At 45.5% G+C, this 27,609-nt stretch overlaps 2 protein-coding genes across 4 annotated transcripts; one reads left to right on the top strand and one right to left on the bottom strand.

Annotated features, from left to right (window-relative positions):
• The first annotated feature begins 1,358 nt into the window (after positions 1-1,358).
• Positions 1,359-9,649, top strand: LOC147012493 (purine nucleoside phosphorylase-like). The gene is made up of 4 exons (XM_085856390.1): positions 1,359-1,469; positions 1,602-1,777; positions 1,855-2,039; positions 9,399-9,649. Exons 1-4 carry the CDS (start codon positions 1,359-1,361, stop codon positions 9,647-9,649), a joined length of 723 nt encoding a protein of 240 aa, XP_085712516.1.
• A 2,060-nt stretch (positions 9,650-11,709) lies between these two features.
• Positions 11,710-27,351, bottom strand: LOC147012492 (uncharacterized). Of its 3 annotated transcripts, none has more exons than XM_085856855.1 (5): positions 27,168-27,341; positions 14,412-14,500; positions 13,810-14,098; positions 12,433-12,667; positions 11,710-12,314 (listed from the first exon to the last, which is right to left on the bottom strand). In XM_085856855.1, exons 2-5 carry the CDS (start codon positions 14,412-14,414, stop codon positions 12,116-12,118), a joined length of 726 nt encoding a protein of 241 aa, XP_085712981.1. In that variant the 5' UTR covers positions 14,415-14,500; positions 27,168-27,341; the 3' UTR covers positions 11,710-12,115. The 3 variants fall into 3 exon arrangements, with proteins under 3 accessions (XP_085712981.1, XP_085712982.1, XP_085712983.1); XM_085856856.1 differs by having other exon boundaries at positions 14,412-14,462; positions 27,168-27,339; XM_085856857.1 differs by lacking the exon at positions 14,412-14,500 and having other exon boundaries at positions 27,168-27,351.
• Positions 27,352-27,609: the final 258 nt, after the last annotated feature.

Raw genomic sequence — 27,609 nt, 5'->3', positions numbered from 1 at the left:
CTGTGTACAGAATATCTCAAAAAGTTTTCGATGGATCCGGATGGAATTTTGTGGGAAGGTTGAGTGTGCGACAAGGACGAACTGGTTAGATTTTGGTGAAGATCCGAATCCAGATGCTAGAATTTTATTGAAGTGATTCTTCACCATTGAGAGACTATTTCAGGCACCTCTAAGTTTCTGGTTTTTCTATGAAACAAAGTGGAATATGTATTTCTCTTTTACACAGAATGAATACCTTCCTCTATTCTCTTGTGTAAGTGGTGGTAGTAGTCCATATTATAACTATGTTGCCTGGTTTGATATTTTCAGTCCAGTTATTAAATGTTTACATCGACATGTAATTACTTTTATTGAATGGACAAAAGTCCTGAGGTCCTGAGACAAATCAAAACAACAATCAATATGAACATTAAAAAAAAAAAATTAATTACCAACAAATTACTGTAACAACAAATGACTATGCAAATTATTTTGTTTTGTAAATTTTTATTCCTTGTGCACACACTAAAACAGATCCGTCCTGCGTGTCCTGTCCGGGTTTAATCACGAGTACATTCTTGTGAATGTCCGCAATCAAGTCGTGTATTTCATTTTCTTCAAAAGTTCTTGCAATCCAAGGTTAATACGATTCCAATTTAAAATCATTTTGTATTTTTAACGCTTAATAATCAGATGATCACTTCGTTTCATGTCCTACCACATGAATTGCTGAGTTTCTAATCGTTAAATGTTGGATCTTGGTGTTAAAATGTACTCAAGCCTGTTTATTGTGTATTGAAAGGTAATTCACACAAACGATGTGTATATCGCATGGAAAGCCGATGGAAAATCGCGTCCCACACGTAAAGCACTTACGTAAAGCACATACGTCCCACACATACTTAACACGTCCCACACGTGATGCGTCCCTTGTTAACACTAACTAATCTCTCTTGCCTAGTGTATTCTTTCTGCAAGAGAAGTTACACAAGTGTTTCAACGTTCTCCAAACTGAAAATTCTGCTCAATCATAAAATACTTTCAGAGAACTTTGAACTTGAACAGATTTGTTGGAAAAATCGTGTTTCTTGTGGTTCCATACTAACGCACCATGTTCTCTTTAATTACATCATCATCCAAAGGACTAATGATATATGAATTATTGGGGTATTCCCCTTGCAGATGCTCAACATTCGAATATAAATCACTGAAATCAATGACTATCTTAATTACTTTTCAGAGGGAGAAACTTTCTGAATGTCCCATACGTAACGTGGCATGAATTCTTGGACTTTCCTTAATGCTTATTTCCTCAAGATGAGAGTACCTTCGCTATCCATCAGAACATGACCTCTAACTTCTTGTGCTTTCCTGGGGCCATGACAGTCAAAGGTCATACTGGGAGCATGCGGGTTGGACTGCTGGGGGGTGTCCGTTGTGCTGTCCTACAGGGCCGATTGCATCCGTACGAAGGCCACAGCATGGAACAGGTAAAGTAAAGACTCACTGAATGTGCTACCACTACATCAATCACCAGATTGTTGCTGAACTTTGTAACCACATGAAACCGCTTTTCACATTTGAACGATCTGTTTGTCAACATTCCCCGAAACCCACCGAAGGTCGCTTTGCCAGTTCGAGTTGCAGCACGGCTTGGTGCGCACACGCTGCTCGTAACAAACGCGGCAGGTGGAATAAACCCAACCTACGCTGTGGGAGACATCATGGTGATCCAGGATCACCTTAACCTGCCTGGCATAGCAGGGCTAAGCCCCCTGTTTGGTGCTAATGACAGCAGGTGAGGATTTTAAAAAACAAAGAAAGGTGTGCTGGATTATGGAGGTTTGGAATCACTGATAATGGCGTCGTACACAGGTTTGGTGTTCGATTCCCACCAATGGCCGACGCCTATGATCGTGATCTCGTCGCAATGGTGGAGCATCTAGCTACAAAGCAAGGCTTGCCGGTTCACAGAGGAGTGTATGCCATGGTGGCTGGACCTAATTACGAGACCATAGCAGAAGCACGTGCACTGCATATTCTTGGAGCAGACGCCGTGGGTAAGGAAAAGATTCTCTCTCTCGCTACATTTCCCGCTATTTCTACGACCATCGCTGCTGCTATGTCCATCAATATCGCCATTGCTACCACGACGTCTATAATTTCGTCCGTCGCTATTGCTTCCCCCAAGTCCATCACTGCATCCATTGCTGATTGCGACTGCACTTCAGATACACCCATGTATATACACACACACATATAAAACTGAGTTCATATCTGTGGGTCATAAGCCCCACCCATTAGCCAGGCCACGCCTTTCCCTCCAGCCACCCAGAAATTGCCGCCATCTTTTTCACTCTGCATTGCTTTAAAGGTTCATAGCGGCCTCTGGTTTAAATTTGAAGACTGAACAACGCGTTTTCTATGATTAAATAAAGGTACCGTTTTGAGGAAACAAAGGTATATTTTGCCTCCAACTCAAACAAATCCTGACTATCATTCACGAACCAGTGTTTGTGCGTTTGTCACGCGACTACAGTTCTGGGCCGATTACATCCAGACTTGTTACGGAGTATTAGCACGACCCCATTTAGTGTATAGGGGTGTTTTATCTTTGCCGGTGGTCTTGGGGGAAGGCGAGGGAAGAGGGGGGTGACGCAAATTCTCTCTGTAAATGTGTATCACACAGCAAAACCTCCAGGTTTCCCCTGGTATTACAAGTCTCCATCATTTACACCACAGTATTCCTGTCCAGATGTTTACGAGTGCAGTGAGGGGTTTTCTATTTTAGCAGTATTCAACCCCCGCTTTATCGCGGTTCACCTATCGCTCCCCCGGTTCATCGCGGGTTTTCCCTTGGAACGTAACTCACTTTTTCTGCAGATTCCCCCGGTACATCGCGGTAATAATATATAAATTATTTAAGCAATAAATTATAACGCGTGGCGCTCGACCAGTCACACGATGCACGAGACAAAGTTTCGCTTGTGAACTTCGAATATTTTCTACGTTTTTTCTCCAAGCCCAACGATGCCGCCCAAACGCCCTGCACCTTCTAAGGCTTCTGGCAAGGAACTGAAGCACCAGAGGAAGGTCCTGACGCTCCAGGAGAAGGTGAAGGTGCTCGATATGCTTCGGGAAGGAAAAAGGTTTGCCGCCGTTGGACGAGCACTACTCGTACCCAGCACCTCAAAACCGACCAGACCAGACGAGTCGATCTCCGGCACCTCAAACCCAATCACTACCAAACCGACCAGACCAGACGAGTCGATCTCCGGCACCTCAAACCCAATCACTGCCAAACCGACCAGACCAGACGAGTCGATCTCCGGCACCTCAAACCCAATCACTGCCAAACCGACCAGACCAGACGAGTCGATCTCCGGCACCTCAAACCCAATCACTGCCAAACCGACCAGACCAGACGAGTCGATTTTTTGGGGAGGCGTCCATTCATCGTGGATTTTCACTTAGCGCGGGGAGGTTTGGAATGTAACGCCCGCGAGAAACGGGGGATTACTGTATGTATGTATATGTATATATATATATATATATATATATATATATATATATATATATATATATATATATATATATATATATATATATATATATATATATATATATATATATATATATATATATATATATATATATATATATATATCTCCTGGTGTTGGTGCAGTGGTTAGGGATCCAAAAGGTCCTGAGTTCAAGCCCCGTTGGGCCACTGAATTAATACACCAGGGGGTTGACTCAGCCTGTCATCCTTCCGAGGTCGGTGAAATGAGTACCAGTGTACTGGGCCGGTGTAGACCCCGGTTAAAACAGGTGTACCATATCCCTGTGTCGTAAGAGGCGACCAGGGTTGCGTCAGGAAGGGCATCCGGCGTAAAACATGTGCCAAATCACTATGCGGATCATAACGGATGATCCGCTGTGGCGACCCCTAACGGGAGCAGCCGAAAGAAGATTTTTTTTTTTTTTCTCAGCAGCCCATTGAGAAAAACGATGATAATCAACTCATATTTACCATAATTATGGTGAGTATACACAAACTGCTTCACTTAGTTATTCAACATACTTCACCCATACAAAGAACAATATATATATATATATATATATATATATATATATATATATATATATATATATATATATATATATATATATATATATATGTATGTATATATAGTGAAGGAAAAAAAAGTGGTCTTTCATTTAAAATAAGTAAATAAATAAAAAACACTTGGTTTTCACCTGACTTTTCAAGGCCTATATACAAACAGATGCACGTGTAATTCACATATGTGAAGTAAATAAATATTAACTTCGGCTTGGTCGTGAAATACCTTCATCCCCAAATCGTACGGAGGCCGTTCTCGGAAATTCCCGAGAACTATTTATAATGTCGTGTGTCCAGGTACACTTTCGTACACTGAACAGCTCTGAATTTATGTACATAAAAAAACACATTGAAACCTACGTACGTTTTCATTCCAATGAAATTATTCGTGATTAATATTAGAAATTTTTAATTAAAAACTGTCGTTCTGTCAGTGTTTTGTCTACTGTACTGTATGCTGTCGAGATGTCCAGTGGTGTGTTGAGTTTGTCTGTACTGTACTGTATGCTGTCGAGATGTCCAGTGGTGTGTTCAGTTTGTCTGTACTGTACTGTACTGTACTCTGTCGAGATTCCAGTGGTGTGTTCAGTTACCAAGCAGCTAGCTCGTGCTTGCCAAGCCAGTCGTTCCTTATCAATGATTGCTTGAGTGCTTCAGCCACTCGGGGAGCGCTCCACAAGAAGCTCGGTGAACTGAACACCCCAGATTCACGACATGGCGACGAGGATAAACATCTATCCCATGACTTTTTTTCGGCTATATCAATGAATTAGTCCCTCGGGAGCAGATTTTGACAACAAGGCAAGTTTATAGAGGTGGCAACACAAGTTAGAGGTTGGTCGGAATCCAAAGTGGTTATTTAATTTTTTTATTTTTCCAAACGTGGTTAAAAACCATGCGAAAATTCCTATGTGGGATGAAGGAGGTTGAACGGTGGGTGGACTAGGGAAGGGGTCAGAGTCAGGAGGGAGGGTGAGGGAGATTTCTTCCACAGAAACAGAAACATAAATATATATATATATATATATATATATATATATATATATATATATATATATATATATATATATATATATATATATATATATATATATATACATATAAAAATGATGCAGAAATCAAGAAAATGACCAAATATCAAGACCTCAATAATGAAGTGAAAAGATCCTGAAAGTTGAAGAACGCCAAAATTGTATCAGTGATAATTGGAGCAACAGAAATGAGAAAGAAGAACCTCACAAAGATCCTACAAGCCATCCCTGGGAACACCACCACAAACAAACTACAGTTGGAGGCTGGCCGGGGCTCAGTGACGATCCTGAAAAGAGTCCACTGAACAAAACTCTGACAACACAACTTGGTCCATGAATCACAATCCTTCACTGAAAATAAGGTGGATGCTTCGACTCCGAGGTGGACTCTGTTCCACCTTCTGAAACCAGAATTATGGAGACACCAATCAACACATTTGTTAAGCTCCTTGTGATCCAACGGCCATCCATTCCTACTGCACAACTGTGTCTGTGGACATCCTCCAGCAGTTGGGTTACTTTTATTTAATATCTTTTTCTTTTTTTTAGGAGGTTGGTGGCAGGATTCGCACTCTGGCCACCACAAAAAAACCACTTCATTCCACAAAACCCACAAATGTAAGGAAACATGAAAACCCACTCCATGGGAGTACTTCCTGTGCAGCTGCCCTTCTCAGGGCAGCTCACCGGATGACGGAATTTGGCCAAAGCCTTTGGGACCCCAATTCCTAGTTTGATGATAGGAGGAAAACTACGGGGTAAACCTCCAGGGTCACATTGCAGTGGTGTGTGGCGGAGTGGTGCTGAGGTGTCGTCCACAAGACGGCGGTCTCCTTGGGTTAACCTGAGGCAGTCCCGTCGGGTGGGTGCCTGGAATGTCCGATCCCTAAAAGAGGATGATCACCTGTCTCTGTTATCATCTGAGTTCAAGCGTTTGGACATCGGTATTGCAGCTCTCTCTGAGGTTCGGAGACCGGATAGTGACGAGATCATGGCGGGTGGTTACAGCTACTATTGATCTGGTCACTCTGATGGTTACCATCCCCAAGGAGTTGCAGTAACTGTGTCCAATGAGCTGACTCCAATGATAATTGAGGAAACACCGGACAACGAGCGTATTATGAGACGAAGGATTCGTCACTCCTTGGGTGTCATTTCCCTGGTCTCTGTATATGCTGCGACTGACATGAGTGATCTCACCGTGAAGGACGCATTCTATGCCACACTCGAGTATGTCGTTGATCAGTGCCCCAGGCGAGATACACTTCCACTCTTGGGTTTTCAATGCATTGACTGGAACTGATAGGGATGGTTATGAGATATGTTGGTCCCCATGGGTCTGGAACAGTGAAACAGAAGAGCACCAAGTTCCTTGACTTTGCACGAAGTCATGGACTTCAGGTGGCCGGTTCATGGTTTCAATACCCACAAGCTCATCGCTGGACTTGGTATTCCAACGCTGGCAGTGTGGCAAAGGAGATTAAACATGTGCTCATTGATGGTCGCTGGAGGATGATTCAGAACTGCAGGGTCTACCGGAGTGCTCAGTTCCTCAAGACTGACCACAGGCTTGTTGTCGTAACTCTGAAGTGACAGCTTAAATCCAGGAGAATGGTACCATTCCAGCCTAAGCTGGATGATGGCAAGCTCAAGGATGAGAGGGTAGCTGAGGAGTTTGTGAACAGACTGAGTGGAGATTTGGGTGGAGGGCAGGGGGGTCTGGGTGCTTTGGGGAATCCTGAAGAGTTGCAGAGTACATTCAAGACTATCGTCCTTGATGTTGCCGGTAGATATCTTGGAACTCACCGTTGGGCGAAGAAGAATTTTGTCTCTCAAGGGACACTGGATACTATTGACCAGTCGCAGGGCCAGGCTGAATGGCAGAGCTGAGCTGTTCAGGGAGCTGAAGCGTAAATCTGTACGTGCGTTAAGGGTGGACAAGGAGGCCTATGAGTGAGGAATCTGTGAGGGGGTAGAGCACGACCTGTGGTCAGATGATTCTCGTCCTGCTAACAGGGGAATTCAGGCATTATGTTCCTGCAAGCCCGTCCCTCGGTGTACTGCAATTAGAGCAGAGGGTGGTCGGCTCTTGGTGGAGGAGTCCGAAGTGAAGGCCTGCTGAGCCGATTACTTTGAGTGATTGTACCAGGCTGATCCATCAACTGTTGAGTTGGATGTCAAGGGTGTTACCATCATTATTATTCACCCTCCAATCAACTGTGGTCCGCCTTTGTTTGTGGAAAAACACAGGCTGCAGTGAACCGAATGAAATTGGGTGAATCTCCAGGTATCTGTGGCATAGCATCCATGCTGAACTTCTCAAGGCTGGTGGAAATACTGTACTCGTGTCATCGCATGCAGTTCTGTGTTCTGCCTGGAACACAAGCATCATCCCAACTGACTGGAAGAGGGGCCTTGTTGTCACTCTCTGGAAAAAGAAGGGTGATCGTCAGGACTGCAACAACTACCAAGGGGTTACGCTGCTCTCAGTACCGGGCAAGGTCTTTGCTCAGGTAATTCTTGATCGGGTTTGTCACCATCTGCTTGAGCACCAGTGCCCAGAGCAGTCAGGCTTTACACCAAAGAAGTCAAAGATTGACCGTATCGTTGCTCTTTGTGTCCTCACCAAACAGACGACATTTTCGGCAGGGGCTGCTTGCAGCCTTTGTTGATCTCTGAAGTGTTTGATTCAGTGAATCGGGATGCTCTCTGGAGGATTCTTGGTCTTAGTGGGGTGCCACCAAAACTGATCAATTTGAACTATACTCTGGTGAGAGGTGGTGATACCATCTCAGACTTATTTCCAGTTGTTACTGGAGTTCTTCAGGGGGTGTGTATTGGCCCCCATACTTTTCAGCACTTGGATGGAGTGGATTCTGGGAAGGGCATTGTCGAGATTGAGCTGCGGTGCATCGTTTGGGAATGTCAAGATCTGTAATCTTGATTTCACAGATGATGCAGTCATCTATGCGGAGACTTTAGATATCCTTTAGGGGGCCCTCGAGGTACTGAATGAGGAGTTGGAACCATTGGGATTACGGGTTTCCGATGTCAAAACTAAGATCCAGGCTTTCAATGACATCGTGGATGCTGCTATCTTGTCTGTACCTGTTTGTCGTGAGGATGTTGAGGTCACGGAGAGATTCACTTACCTTGGCAGTGATATTCATGTCTCTGCTGGCTGTGAGCCAGAGGTCAATAGACGTCTGGGTTGGGCCTGGGGAGTCATGGATTCATTGGATCATGGAGTGTGACGCTGTCGGTACCTGTGCAGGAGGACGGAAGTCCGAGTCTTCAGGGCCTTGGTGCTTCCACAGTCTTGCTCTACGGATGTGAGACTTGGACTCTGAGACAGACACTTAATTGTTTTGGTACCAGGTCTCTTCGGAGAGTCCTTGGCTGTCGCTGGTCAGACTTTGTGTCCAACGAGCAGTTGGTGAGAGAGATTCAAATGAGATTTGTTACCTGCATAGTCCGTGAACATCAGCTGTGGCTGTATGGACATGTGGTTTGTTTTCCTGACGCTGATCCTGCTCACCAGATTCTCTTGCAGCGAGGGAGCCTCGTGAGTGGAGGAGGCCCGTGGGCAGACCATGTGCTTTGTGGTTGCAGCAGATTGATTGACATCTCAAGGAGATGGGGAGGGGCCAGGCATCTGCCTGGGGGATGGCCAGATGGAGGACCCTGGAGTACCAGCAGAAAGTGGACGCAGCGACGCGCTGCTCCGGCGCATGCTCCCATACCTGACCTGAATTAACACACACAGTAATACCTTGCTTCGTGCTGCCCCATAGAGCACCGATTCGTTTTAGAGCTCTTTGTCCTGGAGATATTTTTTACGAAAAGAAAAAACCCAAAATAGGACCATGCATCCTGAAGCTCATCTGGATAAGGAACAAGTCATTCAAACCCACCGCAGACCCCCTTAGACCCTGATATTTTTTATGCCGTAAACAAACTTTGGCACGTCACGGGAGATTAAGGTTGTGGTCAACTTTCATGGAAATCGTGTGTGTAGTTTTGAGAGCAAATCCATATTTTGGGGGGGAGGGGAACTACGTGGGGTGTTGGAGAGATAGGGGGCACGTGGGAAGATGATATCTCAGCATTTGTTCGTTTTGCACAAGATATTCGTTTTGATATATACACATCGTGCTATTTATTGTGATATATACACAATAAATGTCCAACATTAGAATGTTGGAATGAATTTCTGAAGGAAACCTAAGGGGTCTTCTGACGTTTGCGTGTTGTCGGCCTAGGGATGAGCACTGTGCCAGAGGTGCTCGCGGCTCGGCACTGTGGAGTGCGGGTGGTCGGCCTGTCACTCATCACGAACTGCATACCAACGCAGTATGAGCGGTCCACGCAGGAGGATGTGCTGGACCACACGCATGTGTTGGATGTGGCTCGAAACCGCTCCGTGCAACTATGCACGCTTGCAGTCATGCTCGCACCACTTCTTGCCCAGCGTGAAAACACAGCGGAGCCAAAAAAAACCACCGGCCACTGAACCTCTGATCTCCCAGCAGAGAATAGGGGAAAGGCCACGAGTTGAAGTCTGGCCCATTTATCAATTTGATTTGATGTTTAGGATTTGGGGTTTGAGGTCATAAAGTTATTGGATTTGATGTTTAGGATTTGAGACCATTTATTAATATGATTTAATGTTTGGGGTTTTGGGACCGTTTATTGATTTGATTTCATGTTAGGGGTTTTGGGACCCTTTATTGATTTGATTTCATGTTTAGGATTTGGAGTTTGGGACCATTTCTGAACTTTAACATTTGGGGCCTGGGACTATTTATTAATTCGATTTCATGTTTAGGATATGGTGTGTTCAAATATGAAGGTCTCCTAATTTTTTATTTTAATTTCCCCCCCCCCCACACTCACACAAGGCTTACAAAAATGTCACAAACTTCACTTTTTAAAAATTCTTTGTATATTTTTTAAATATGTGAAGGGCATTTAAATACTGTTCTTCTCAAACAACTCGTTTCGCCATGTTCTTTAATAGTTGCATTATTTAATTACTTTCACATCAAATTGTTGTGTGTGCACATCTCTACAATTGAATTCTGGCTTCAGTTTCCCATCCACTTCTGGGCTAGCACACACACCACCAGGGGACCTAAATACCATAACACACACACACACACACACACACAAAGTGCTACACACTTTTAGTATCTGCCCATCCTTGATGTTCAGGCTGTCATGAAGGTTTCTTTTTGGATATTCGACTGATGCAAACTGAGTTGGAGAAGTTGGAACCACGAAGGCAGAGTGTCATTTTTTTTTTCTTCTACGATACAACCAACAGTCATCGGGTACAAGTTACAGTGAATACTGTGGATGTGGAAGCAGTTAATCGTGTGCTCTGAATAATTCTCACATCTCAGAAGCAGCTATAATGGGACAGTGTCATGGTGTAATCAAAATCCTGACCATGCAAGTTCTGGACATTTATTCCATGTGACAGACAGAGAACATTTCTCCAAACGCTCATGGTAACTGCTGCCAGTAATAATTGTCCTTTTGGAACTCAATGGGCGACGACGATGCCACGAGCATCTGAAAAGACCTTTGGTGGAGGTGAGTCCAAATTGGGAGTGAGACTCAGCTTTGATGTCCCTTTTTAAACCTCCTCAACCAACTCCGCATGGTTCTCACATCCATGGTTGACTCTATCATGTTCATGGTCGACTCAACGCACCAGTTAGCAACGAACGTCATCAGGAGTTTTTCCACTTTAATGTTCAAATTTCGAGGTCACTCACATATTGAACACGTTGCTCACGCAAGCTGAAAGCAGCCATGTTTCAATGTACAAATAGGCCTACACACTCCAAGCGAGAAACACCACCGATGAGATGACACGTGACATACGCCAAGTGATACGGGGACCATTCCATCAACATTATGCAACGATCGTTCCATTCACATTCATGCAATCGGGAATGATGAATTAGGAAACCTTCATATTTGAACGCAGGTGTTCATTTGATTTAGTTATTCGGACGAAGCTTCAGGACGATTGATCAATTCTATCTCATATGTTTAAGACCAAGGGGGACAAAACTTCCTCTAATGGCCACATGTGACCAGAAACGCTCATGGTGTTCGACTTTCAGACAAGAGGAGGTGCTGAATCTGTCATTTTCAAAGTATGACGAGGCAGTCTATCCCAACTGCTTGCACCTATTTGTACAAGGTGTCTCAAAAATAATATATACAGAGTTTAATATTTTAGAGAAATTAAACAGCAGAAAGAGGGCGATGTTGAACATTCGTAATACCGAACAGAGGGTGTTAGCATGCGATGGAATGATCGCACGGCATCACTCAGTGAACAATGGCAACATAGTATGGTTTAGGGTGATGTCTGTATGTAAATTTTATCGAGACACCCTGTACCGCTTCATTTTCCCATCCACTTCCGGGTTTTACGTGATTTGCACTAACAATACATGTGACGGCACTTAAAATCCACAAAGCTTTCCATGTCCCTCCAAGAGGCATTGTGTGAAAGATTACTTCATTGTATTTAAGGTAAAAATCAATAAACAATCGTGGAAATAGTTTTATTAACTCTTGGACAGTCATTTATTAAAACTGAGTGTTACAATTACAATTCAGTTGAGAACGAAGTGAACTTGAGGTCACACAACCCTTTGCACTCAAGGTCATGACTACTGTACTTTATAACTAATAAAATGTTATCGGTGTTGTGTACCAGTACACGAGGCACTCTTTTCCTTTGAATGGGATAACCAGGTTATATGAATCCCTGATAATCGGTTAATATGAACAACAACATAAAACAAGATTACACATGTACTTTTAATATACAATCCTTATCACCTAATAACTTGCTGCTCCAGCAGTTACGAAATAAACAAACAAAAAAAACACGCGTGCACACGCACGCACACCACCACCTCACCGCACACACAACCCGACTGCCTCCACCACATCAGTAACCGCCACCACGGGGGTTCGGCTGCTGGATCGGCCGCATTTGCTGCCTCGTCCTCCTTGGACCTTTACGACCGCCCGGCCGGGTTTCGTGGACGAGGTTCTGACGTCTCATCGCCCTCCGATTACACGGTTCATTGGGTATCGCGCTCGGCGCGAGGGTCATCAAGCGCACAAGGCCGAGGGCTTCTGCCGACCTAGGGTATAAAAGGGAGGTGGGGCAGCCATTAGATCGGTGGATGCAAAATCACTGGGTATGGTGACAAAATAATTTGGACTTGTAAAAGTAACAAATCAGACGAGCGGTCAACAAACCTTTTTAAAGGCGGTCGTGCGGTGGGCAAAGATCGAAGTGTAGGGTCACCCTTTTGCATCACTGCACCATTATTAAGACAGAGAGCATCACTTTCTTCTGGCGTTGGTTGTGTGTCACTCTCAAAATCACTTTCAGTGTCTTCAACAAGTAAACCACCACAATCAGCATATGCAGGTGGTGGATCCACAGCCATTGCTCCATCTTCAATCTCAACTCCAAGGGATGCAGTGCCCTCTGTGGGTTACAGGAAGCCAGTTAAAAGCCAGAAGATAATTTTAAGTCAGGTTGCACGACAGATGGAAGGGATGTGGACACTCAGACAACATTTGACCATTTGGAATGAATCTCTGAATGGATGCAGCACAGCATGTAGTGTCCTCCGTGTACAGATTGTTAGCTCAGGGTTGGTGTGTTTTGATTGCCTGGAGTTTAACATCAAGAGGGATAAATCGCACATTTAAAAACACCTGTCGCACAGCGACAGCTGGGTGTGCAGGTTCAAGCATTGTGCAGCGACAGCCAGGTGTGCAGGGTCAAGCGTTGTGTAGCAACAGCCAGGTGTGCAGGGTCATGCAGCAACAGCCAGGTGTGCAGGGTCAAGCATCGTGCAGCAACAGCCAGGTGTGCAGGGTCAAGCATCGTGCAGTGACAGCCAGGTGTGCAGGGTCAAGCGTTGCATCATGCAGCGACAGCCAGGTGTGCCGGATCAAGTGTCGATCCAGTATGCATTGCTGTTACTGCACAAGTGTGTTGTAATGGCTCGGTGTGCTGGATCAAGTGGAACACAGTCGCATCTATGTGTACTGGATCAAGTATTATGCTGTAATAGCTCGATGTGCTGGATCAAGTATCCTGTTGTAATCACTCGGTGTGCTGAATTAAGTGTCATGGAGTAACAGATAGGTGTGCTGGATAACGTGGAAAGCAGTCCTTCAAGAGATGTCAAACAAAACCCTCCACCTGTTAAAACTTGTGGCTGTTTAAGATCCCACGAAGCATTTCAAAAGTGGTGAAAACAACTGTGTTAAATCCAAAGAACACCAACAAGGGTTTGTTCAATAACAAGCAGCTTGCAAGCACTCGCAAAGCCAGTGGTTTCTTATCAACGGGTTTGAATGGAGTGCTTTCTTGAGCGCTTAAGCCGCTTGGAAAGTGATCTACAAGAAACTTGGTAAAGTGAACACAGCTCAGGTGCTCAACCTCCCTTCCTCACACAGGTAACGTTGAAGCGTCATTATTTCTGTCCTCCATTTCATACCAAGCACCTGATGGTGCAGTTCACTTGCATAACCATATCTAATGGAGTCAGACATACAAGACGAGTCTTCACCAAACTACACAATGACGCACGCATCACAAGAGCCTTCATAACTTACCGGCAGGTTGGACCAGCACCCATTTGTCCTCCTTCAGTGGTGGCTCTGGTGGACCGCAGGCCATGGCCGATTGACGGGTCATGCCAGAAGGGTTCGATGGAGATGCCTCGGGGGATGCCCTCTCGGATACCCTCATTAGAGTTTCACCCACACCCTCGGAAACGGATGGGACTTCACCCGTCGCGGGATCTTTCGAGGCCCCATCGGGATCGCGCGGCTCGTCGCCTGTCTGCTCGTCCTCGGAGGCCGTGCCGAAGAGCAGGGCGGCCAATCGGCGAAACATGGCGATCTGAGAAGTGGAAAATAACACCAAAGACCTTCACTCAGCAGGAAGAAACATGGAAAACCGTTTATCTTCAAAATTGGGAACATTTCCAGCAAGACCTCCAGATTAAAATATTTTCACTTTAGCTACATGAAGGGAGACCAAATTAAAAACCATGAATCTCTCAAGACCTGATAGACCCTTCGGAGAATATGGCAACACGGATGCCTCTGGGTCAAAATATCCATGCCAAACCCCGGGTGCACAAACACAGCCCGCCATCCATGGCCGAGACAGAGACCTCGAAAGGTCGAAATAATGGCCGTTTGTGCCTCACCATGTTTGCAGTTTCAGAACTCCAGACGTCCACCTTGAGGTCTTCTCACCACTGTTTTTTTTAAGGAGATGAAATGTGTGAAGGCAGCGCTTGGGGATGTAAATAGATCCAGAACGTGATGCACATTCCTATAAATAACCCACTTGTGCACAAACAGTGCAAACTATGCAGCTCATGATCCCATGCTCTCCACTTCACCCCTCCAACACAAACCCCATCGAACATTGGCTCCCAAATCACCACTGATTGATTGACACACACACACACACACACACACACACACACACACACACACACACACACACACACACACACACACACACACACACACACACACACACACACACACACACACACACACACACACACACACACGCACGCACACGAGTGAAGTTGATGAGAGTCGTCTCTCAAACAAGAGCAAACTCCCGCCACAAATCACCACACTTCCCACCAAAAGCAAAGTTGAAAGATGGCAAAGAGTTCCACCAGGAATGAGACAATATCAAACAGAGATTAAAAACAAATATATATTAACAAATAATAAACAAACAAATCTTGTTTTCACCCCCTTGCAACCTCAAGAGACCACCCCCCCCACCCCCAGGGACATGAACCGGGGGTCAAATCCCATCCCCAGAAAAACCATGACATATCTCATGCGTCCCCCAACGTTGATAAAACAAACAAAGTTTCATTTTCAAAAAAAAATGTTTAAATTACAAGATTTTGAAAATTCACGAAATCACATTCTTTGGTATTGGACCTTTTGAATCTGCCTCAGGGGCAGAGACAGAATGATACCAGTCTCACACGTTCTTACCAATGTGGTGATCAACACCACGAAATTTGGTGACTTCACACATGGCCTTTCAGAAAACACACGGGCACCCCACAACAATCACAAACTCCCACCACCACCACACAACAATCACACCAAACTCCCACCAACAATCACACTAAACTCCCACCAACACAACACAACAATCACACCAAACTCCCACCAACACCACACAACAATCACACCAAACTCCCACCAACACGACACAACAATCACACCAAACTCCCACCAACACCACACAACAATCACACCAAACTCCCACCAACACCACACAACAATCACACCAAACTCCCACCAACAATCACACCAAACTCCCACCAACAATCACACCAAACTCCCACCAACACCACACAACAATCACACCAAACTCCCACCAACACCACACAACAATCACACCAAACTCCCACCAACACGACACAACAATCACACCAAACTCCCACCAACACCACACAACAATCACACCAAACTCCCACCAACACCACACAACAATCACACCAAACTCCCACCAACACCAAACTCCCACCAACAATCACACCAAACTCCCACCAACACCACACAACAATCACACCAAACTCCCACCAACACCACACAACAATCACACCAAACTCCCACCAACACCACACAACAATCACACCAAACTCCCACCAACAATCACACCAAACTCCCACCAACAATCACACCAAACTCCCACCAACACCACACAACAATCACACCAAACTCCCACCAACACCACACAACAATCACACCAAACTCCCACCAACACCACACAACAATCACACCAAACTCCCACCAACAATCACACTAAACTCCCACCAACACGACACAACAATCACACTAAACTCCCACCAACACCACACAACAATCACACCAAACTCCCACCAACACCACACAACAATCACACCAAACTCCCACCAACACGACACAACAATCACAAACTCCCACCAACACCACACAACAATCACACTAAACTCCCACCAACACCACACAACAATCACACCAAACTCCCACCAACACCACACAACAATCACACCAAACTCCCACCAACACGACACAACAATCACACCAAACTCCCACCAACACCACACAACAATCACACCAAACTCCCACCAACACCACACAACAATCACACCAAACTCCCACCAACACCACACAACAATCACACCAAACTCCCACCAACACCACACAACAATCACACCAAACTCCCACCAACACCACACAACAATCACACCAAACTCCCACCAACACCACACAACAATCACACCAAACTCCCACCAACACCACACAACAATCACACCAAACTCCCACCACACCACACAACAATCACACCAAACTCCCACCACACCACACAACAATCACACCAAACTTCCACGAACACCACACAACAATCACACTAAACTCCCACCAACACCACACAACAATCACACCAAACTCCAAGCATCACAACACAACAATCACACCAAACTCCCACCACCACCACACAACAATCACACCAAACTCCAAGCATCCCAACACAACAAACACACCAAACCCCCACCACCACCACACAACAATCACACCAAACTCCCACCAACAATCACACTAAACTCCCACCAACACCACACAACAATCACACTAAACTCCCACCAACACGACACAACAATCACACCAAACTCCCACCACCACCACACAACAATCACACTAAACTCCCACCAACACGACAACAATCACACTAAACTCCCACCAACACGACACAACAATCACACCAAACTCCCACCACCACCACACAACAATCACACCAAACTCCCACCAACACGACACAACAATCACACCAAACTCCCACCAACAATCACACCAAACTCCCACCAACAATCACACTAAACTCCCACCAACACGACACAACAATCACACCAAACTCCCACCAACACCACACAACAATCACACCAAACTCCCACCACCACAATCACACCAAACTCCCACCAACACCACACAACAATCACACCAAACTCCCACCAACACAACACGACAATCACACCAAAGTCCCACCAACACCACACAACAATCACACCAAACTCCCATCACCACCACACCAAGCTTCCACCAACACCACACAACAATCACACCAAACTCCCACCAACACAACACGACAATCACACCAAAGTCCCACCAACACCACACAACAATTACACCAAACTCCCACCACCACCACACCAAGCTTCCACCAACACCACACAACAATCACACCAACACAACACGACAATCACACCAAATTCCCACCAACACCACACGACAATCACACCAAGCTCCCGCTACCACAACAATCACGACAAACTCCCACCACCACAAGAATCACACCAAAACTCCCAACAACACCACACAACAATCACACCAAAACTCCAAACAACACCACAATCATAATGACATCAAACTCCCACCACCACAACAATCACACCAAACTCCCACCACCACCACACAACAATCACAACAAACTCCCACAACCACATCAAACTCCCAACACCACACAACAACCACACCAAACAACAATAACACCAAACTCCAACCACCACCACACAACAACCACACCACCAAATTCCACCAACACCACACAACAATCACACCAAACTCCCACCACCACCACACCAAACTTCCACCAACACAACACGACAATCACACCAAACTCCCACTACCACAACACTACAATCACACCAAACTCCCACCAACACCACACGACAATCACACCAAATTCCCACCAACACCACACAACAATCACACCAAACTCCCACCAACACCACACAACATCAAACTCCCACCACCACAACACAACAACCACACCAAACTCCCACCACACCAAACTTCCACCAACACCACACAACAATCACACCAAACTCCCACCACCACCACAAAACAATCCCAACAACCAACCTCTGAGGGACAACAACAATCCAACCACGGAGGGACGAATAAACACACAACCACGCAAACCACTGACGGATGAATAAACACAGAACCACACAAACCACTGAGGTACGAATAAACACAGAACCACACAAACCACTGAGAGACGAATCGACACAGAACCACAGAAACCACTGAGGGAAGAATAAACACAGAACCACACAAACCACCGAGGGACGAATAAACACAGAACCACAGAAACGACGGAGGGACGGATAAACACAGAACCACAGAAACCACGGAGGGACGAATAAACACAGAACCACATAAACCAGGGAGGAACGAATAAACACAGAACCACAGAAACCACGGAGGGACGAATAAACACAGAACCACACAAACCACTGAGGGACGAATAAACACAGAACCACACAAACCACTGAGGGACGAATAAACACAGAACCACAGAAACCACGGAGGGACGAATAAACACAGAACCACATAAACCACTGAGGGACGAATAAACACAGAACCACAGAAACCACTGAGGGACGAATAAACACAGAACCACACAAACCACTGAGGGACGAATCAACACAGAACCACACAAGCCACTGAGGGACGAATCAACACAGAACCACACAAACCACTGAGGGACGAATCAACACAGAACCACATAAACAACTGAGCGACGAATCAACACAAAACCACATAAACCACTGAGGAACGAATCAACACAGAACCACACAAACCACTGAGGGACGAATCAACACAGAACCACACCAACCACTGAGGGACGAATCAACACAGAACCACACGAACCACTGAGGGACGAATCAACACAGAACCACACAAACCACTGAGGGACGAATCAACACAGAACCACACAAACCACTGAGGGACGAATAAACACAGAACCACACAAACCACTGAGGGACGAATAAACACAGAACCACACAAACCACTGAGGGACGAATAAACACAGAACCACACAAATGACTGAGGGACGAATCAACACAGAACCACACAAACCACTGAGGGACGAATAAACACAGAACCACACAAACCACTGAGGGACGAATAAACACAGAACCACGTAAACCACTGAGGACGAAGAAACACAGAACCACGTAAACCACTGTGGGACGAATCAACACAGAACCACAGAAACCACGGAGGGACGAATAAACACAGAACCACAGAAGCCACGGAGGGACGAATAAGCACAGAACCACATAAACCACTGAGGGACGAATAAACACAGAACCACAGAAACCACTGAGGGACGAATCAACACAGAACCACAGAAACCACGGAGGGACGAATAAACACAGAACCACAGAAACCACTGAGGGACGAATCAACACAGAACCACACAAACCACTGAGGGACGAATCAACACAGAACCACACAAACCACTGAGGGACGAATCAACACAGAACCACACAAACCACTGAGGGACGAATAAACACAGAACCACACAAACCACTGAGGGACGAATCAACACAGAACCACACAAACCACTGAGGGACGAATCAACACAGAACCACACAAACCACTGAGGGACGAATCAACACAGAACCACACAAACCACAAAGGGACGAAAAAACACAGAACCACGTAAACCACAGGACGAAGAAACACAGAACCACGTAAACCACTGTGGGACGAATAAACACAGAATCACAAACCACTGAGGGAGGAATCAACACAGAACCACACAGACCACTGAGGGACGAATCAACACAGAAACACACAAACCACTTAGGGTCGAATCAACACAAAAGCACACAAAAGACTGAAGGACGAATGAAGACAGAACCACACAAACCACTGAGGGACGAATCAACATAGAACCACACAAACCACTGAGGGACGAATCAACAAAGAACCACATAAACCACTGAGGTACGAATAAACACAGATCCACACAAACCAATGAGGAAAGAATAAACACAGAACCACACAAACCACTGAGGGACGAATAAACACAGAACCACACAAACCACTGAGGGACGAATAAACACAGATCCACACAAGCCACTGAGGGACGAATCAACACAGAACCACACAAACCACTGAGGGACGAATCAACACAAACCACTGAGGGACGAATAAACACAGAACCACACAAGCCACTGAGGGACGAATCAACACAGACCCACACAAACCACTGAGGGACGAATCAACACAGAACCACACAAGCCACTGAGGGACGAATCAACACAGAACCACACAAACCACTGAGGGACGAATCAACACAAAACCACATAAACCACTGAGGAACGAATAAACAGAACCACACAAACCACTGAGGGACGAATAAACACAGAACCACACAAAGCACTGAGGGACGAATAAACACAGAACCAGACAAACCACTGAGGCACGAATAAACACAGAACCACACAAACCACTGAAGGACGAATAAACACAGAACCACACAAACCACTGAAGGACGAATAAAGACAGAACCACACAAACCACTGAGAGACGAATCGACACAGAACCAAACAAACCACTGAGGGACGAATCAACACAGAACAACACAAACCACTGAGGGACGAATAAACACAGAACCACACAAACCACCGAGGGACGAATAAACACAGAACCACACAAACCACCGAGGGACGAATAAACACAGAACCACAGAAACCACGGAGGTACGAATAAACACAGAACCACATAAACCAGGGGGGAACGAATAAACACAGAACCACACAAACCACTGAGGGAAGAATCAACACAGAACCACACAAACCACTGAGGGACGAATCAACAGAACCACACAAACCACTGAGGGACGAATCAACACAGAACCACACAAACCACTGAGGGACGAATCAACACAGAACCACACAAACCACTGAGGGACGAATCAACACAGAACCACACAAACCACTGAGGGACGAATAAACACAAAACCACACAAACCACTGAGGTACGAATAAACACAGAACCACACAAACCACTGAGGGACGAATCAACACAGAACCACACAAACCACTGAGGGACGAATCAACATAGAACCACACAAACCACTGAGGGACGAATCAACATAGAACCACACAAACCACTGAGGGACGAATCAACAAAGAACCACATAAACCACTGAGGTACGAATCAACAAAGAACCACATAAACCACTGAGGGATGAACAAACGCAGAACCACAGAAACCACGGAGGGAGGATTAAACACAAAACCACACAAACCACTGAGGGACGAATAAACACAGAACCACACAAACCACTGAGGGACGAATGAACACAGAACCACACAAACCACTGAGGGAGGAATCAACACAGAACCACACAAACCAATGAGGGACGAATCAACACAGAACCACAGAAACCACTGAGGAACGAATAAACACAGAACCACAGAAACCACTGAGGGACGAATAAACACAGAAACCACTGAGGGACGAATAAACACAGAACCACAGAAACCACTGAGGGACGAATAAACACAGAACCACACAAACCACGAAGGGACGAATAAACACAAAACCACACAAACCACTGAGGGATGAATAAACACAGAACCACACAAACCACTGAGGGACGAATCAACACAGAACCACACAAACCACTGAGGGACGAATAAACACAGAACCACACAAACCACTGTGGGACGAATAAACACAGAGCCACACAAACCACTGAGGGACGAATAAACACAGAACCACACAAACCACTGAGGGACGAAAAAACACAGAACCACACAAACCACTGAGGGACAAATGAACACAGAACCACACAAACCACTGAGGGACGAATAAACACAGAACCACACAAACCACTGAGGGACGAATCAACACAGAACCACACAAACCACTGAGGGACGAATCAACACAGAACCACATAAACCACTGAGGGACGAATCAACACAGAACCACATAAACCAATGAGAGACGAATAAACACAGAACCACACAAACCACTGAGGGAGGAATCAACACAGAACCACACAAACCAATGAGGGACGAATCGACACAGAACAACACAAACCACTGAGGGACGAATAAACACAGAACCACAGAAACCACTGAGGGACGAATCAACACAGAACAACACAAACCACTGAGGGACGAATAAACACAGAACCACATGAACCACTGAGAGACGAATCAACACAGAACCACACAAACCAATGAGGGATGAATAAACACAGAACCACACAAACCACTGAGGGAGGAATCAACACAGAACCACACAAACCAATGAGGGACGAATAAACACAGAACCACACAAACCACTGAGGGACGAATCAACACAGAACCACACAAACCACTGAGGGACGAATCAACACAGAACCACACAAACCACTGAGGGATGAAAAACACAGAACCACATAAACCAATGAGAGACGAATAAACACAGAACCACACAAACCACTGAGGGAGGATTACACACAGAACCACACAAACCACTGAGAGACGAATCGACACAGAACAACACAAACCACTGAGGGACGAATAAACACAGAACCACAGAAACCACTGAGGGACGAATCAACACAGAAACCACTGAGGGATGAATAAACACAGAACCACATAAACCAATGAGAGACGAATAAACACAGAACCAGACAAACCACTGAGGGATGAATAAACACAGAACCACACAAACCACTGAGGCACGAATAAACAGAACCACACAAACCACTGAGGGAGGAATAAACACAGAACCACACAAACCAATGAGGGACGAAGAAACACAGAACCACACAAACCACTGAGGGACGAATGAACACAGAACCACACAAACCACTGAGGGACAAATGAACACAGAACCACACAAACCACTGAGGGACGAATGAACACAGAACCACACAAACCACTGAGGGAGGAATCAACACAGAACCACACAAACCACTGAGGGACAAATCAACACAAACCACACAAACCACTGAGGGACGAATAAACACAGAACCACACAAACCACTGAGGGACGAATCAACACAAACCACACAAACCACACAAACCACTGAGGGACGAATAAACACAGAACCACAGAGGGACGAATAAACACAGAACCACAGAGGGACGAATAAACACAGAACCACATGAACCACTGAGGGACGAATAAACACAGAACCACACAAACCACTGAGGGACGAATCAACACAGCACCACATAAACCACTGAGGGATGAATAAACGCAGAACCACAGAAACCACGGAGGGAGGATTAAACACAGAACCACATAAACCAGGGAGGAACGAATAAACACAGAACCACATAAACCACTGAGGTACAAATAAACACAGAACCACAGAAACCACGGAGGGACGAATAAACACAGAACCACAGAAACCACGGAGGGACGAATAAACACAGAACCACATAAACCACTGAGGGACGAATAAACACAGAACCACAGAAACCACTGAGGGACGAATAAACACAGAACCACAGAAACCACTGAGGGACGAATCAACACAGAACCATACAAACCACTGAGGGACGAATCAACACAGAACCACACAAACCACTGAGGGACGAATCAACAGAACCACACAAACCACTGAGGGACGAATCAACACAGAAACACACAAACCACTGAGGGACAAATCAACAGAACCACAGAAACCACTGAGGAACGAATAAACACAAAACCACACAAACCACTGAGGTACGAATAAACACAGAACCACACAAACCACTGAGGGACGAATCAATACAGAAACACACAAACCACTGAGGGACGAATCAACAAAGAACCACATAAACCACTGAGGTACGAATCAACAAAGAACCACATAAACCACTGAGGGATGAACAAACGCAGAACCACAGAAACCACGGAGGGAGGATTAAACACAAAACCACACAAACCACTGAGGCACGAATAAACAGAACCACACAAACCACTGAGGGACGAATAAACACAGAACCACACAAACCACTGAGGGACGAATCAACATAGAACCACACAAACCACTGAGGGACGAATCAACATAGAACCACACAAACCACTGAAGGACGAATAAACACAGAACCACATAAACCACTGAGGGATGAATAAACACAGAACCACACAAACCACTGAAGGACGAATAAACACAGAACCACACAAACCACTGAGGGACGAATAAACACAGAACCACACAAACCACTGAGGGACGAATAAACACAGAACCACACAAACCACTGAGGGACGAATAAACACAGAACCACACAAACCACTGAGGGACGAATCAACACAGAACCACACAAACCACTGAGGGACGAATAAACACAGAACCACACAAACCACTGAGGGACGAATAAACACAGAACCACACAAACCACTGAGGGTCGAATAAACACAGAACCACACAAACCACTGAGGGACGAATGAACACAGAACCACACAAACCACTGAGGGACAAATGAACACAGAACCACACAAACCACTGAGGGACGAATGAACACAGAACCACACAAACCACTGAGGGAGGAATCAACACAGAACCACACAAACCAATGAGGGACGAATCAACACAGAACCACACAAACCACTGAGGGACAAATCAACACAAACCACACAAACCACTGAGGGACGAATAAACACAGAACCACACAAACCACTGAGGGACGAATAAACACAGAACCACACAAACCAATGAGGAACGAATAAACACAGAACCACACAAACCACTGAGGAACGAATAAACACAGAACCACACAAACCACTGAGGGACGAATAAACACAGAACCACACAAACCACTGAGGGAGGAATACACACAGAACCACACAAACCACTGAGGGACGAATAAACACAGAACCACACAAACCACTGAGGGACGAATCAACACAGCACCACATAAACCACTGAGGGATGAATAAACGCAGAACCACAGAAACCACGGAGGGAGGATTAAACACAAAACCACACAAACCACTGAGGGACGAATAAACACAGAACCACACAAACCACTGAGGGACAAATCAACACAGAACCACACAAACCACTGAGGGATGAATAAACACAGAACCACACAAACCACTGAGGGACGAATAAACACAGAACCACAGAAACCACTGAGGAACGAATAAACACAGAACCACACAAGCCACTGAGGGACGAATCAACACAGAACCACACAAGCCACTGAGGGACGAATAAACACAGAACCACAGAAACCAATGAGGGACGAATAAACACAGAACCACACAAACCACTGAGGGACGAATCAACACAGAACCACACAAACCACTGAGGGTCGAATAAACACAGAACGACACAAATCACTGAGGGATGAATAAACACAGAACCACACAAACCACTGAGGGACAAATAAACAAAGAAGCACACAAACCACTGAGGGACGAATAAACACAGAGCCACACAAACCACTGAGGGACGAATAAACACAGAACCACACAAACCACTGAGGGACGAATGAACACAGAACCACACAAACCACTGAGGGACAAATGAACACAGAACCACACAAACCACTGAGGGACGAATGAACACAGAACCACACAAACCACTGAGGGAGGAATCAACACAGAACCACACAAACCAATGAGCGACGAATCAACACAAAACCACATAAACCACTGAGGAACGAATAAACAGAACCACACAAACCACTGAGGGACGAATCAACACAGAACCACACAAAGCACTGAGGGACGAATAAACACAGAACCACATGAACCACTGAGGGACGAATCAACACAGAACCACACAAAGCACTGAGGGACGAATAAACACAGAACCACATGAACCACGGAGGGACGAATAAACACAGAACCACACAAACCACTGAGGGACGAATCAACACAGAACCACACAAACCACTGAGGGACGAATCAACACAGAACCACACAAACCACTGAGGGACAAATCAACACAAACCACACAAACCACTGAGGGACGAATCAACACAGAACCACACAAACCACTGAGGGACGAATAAACACAGAACCATACAAACCACTGAGGGACGAATCAACACAAACCACATGAACCACTGAGGGACGAATAAACACAGAACCACATAAACCACTGAGGGACGAATCAACACAAACCACATGAACCACTGAGGGACGAATAAACACAGAACCACACAAACCACTGAGGGACGAATAAACACAGAACCACACAAACCACCGAGGGACGAATCAACACAGAACCACACAAACCACTGAGGGACGAATAAACACAGAACCACATAAACCACTGAGGGAGGAATCAACACAGAACCACACAAACCAATGAGGGACGAATCAACATAGAACCACACAAACCACTGAGGGACGAATAAACACAGAACCACACAAGCCACTGAGGGACGAATAAACACAGAACCACATAAACCACTGAGGGAGGAATCAACACAGAACCACACAAACCAATGAGGGACGAATCAACATAGAACCACACAAGCCACTGAGGGACGAATAAACACAGAACCACACAAACCACTGAGGGACGAATAAACACAGAACCACACAAACCACTGAGGGACGAATAAACACAGAACCACATAAACCATTGAGGGACGAATCAACACAGAACCACATGAACCACTGAGGGACGAATAAACACAGAACCACACAAGCCACTGAGGGACGAATAAACACAGAACCACACAAACCACTGAGGGACGAATCAACAAAGAACCACATAAACCACTGAGGTACGAATCAACAAAGAACCACACAAACCACTGAGGTACGAATAAACACAGAACCACACAAACCACTGAGGGACAAATAAACACAGAACCACTCAAACCACTGAGGGATGAATAAACACAGAACCACAGAAACCACTGAGGAACGAATAAACACAGAAACCACTGAGGGATGAATAAACACAGAACCACAGAAACCACTGAGGGACGAATAAACACAGAACCACACAAACCACGAAGGGACGAATAAACACAAAACCACACAAACCACTGAGGGATGAATAAACACAGAACCACACAAACCACTGAGGGACGAATAAACACAGAACCACATAAACCAAGGGAACCACCCAAACCGTTCCCCAAGTTCCCTCCACACGGTTTAAAAATGTCCAATAAACTCACCAGTAGCACCGCTCTCTTCACACCACCCGGTATATAAAAGGTTCACTCTTTGGTAAACCTAAAATAAAACTACAACAACCGCCTTTTTGAAAATTAACCACAAAAACGGATTTTCGGCTCAAATCAACATCCAACTGCGGGTCTGTGCGTGACAGTGACGGCATCATTCTTCTCCACCAATCGGAGAGCTGCGCTCCGGATTACGTTTTCTTCGCTCATTGGTTGATTTGTAAACTTCGCGTGTCGTTGATTGGTCAAAAAAGTGGAGATTTATCATTGGTCACTTTCGGAAATGTGGGCGGAGAAACGAGGCAACTGAACACATCCCTTGTTTGTTCATCGTCTCGTGTTCCACTCGAGGGCAGTTATTCGTCCTAAAAGCGACAAAACAAACCTTAAAAAAATTACAGGTTTTTGGATTAAAACAATAACCTATCAAATC

Source organism: Eptatretus burgeri, chromosome 15 (genome assembly GCF_056783735.1).
Source record: "Eptatretus burgeri isolate ZD-2024b chromosome 15, Ebu_testis_v1, whole genome shotgun sequence".
Taxonomy (NCBI): Eukaryota; Metazoa; Chordata; class Myxini; order Myxiniformes; family Myxinidae; genus Eptatretus; species Eptatretus burgeri.
The sequence above is the reverse complement of the archived record's forward strand: the minus strand, read 5'-3'. Positions and strand labels throughout refer to the sequence as shown.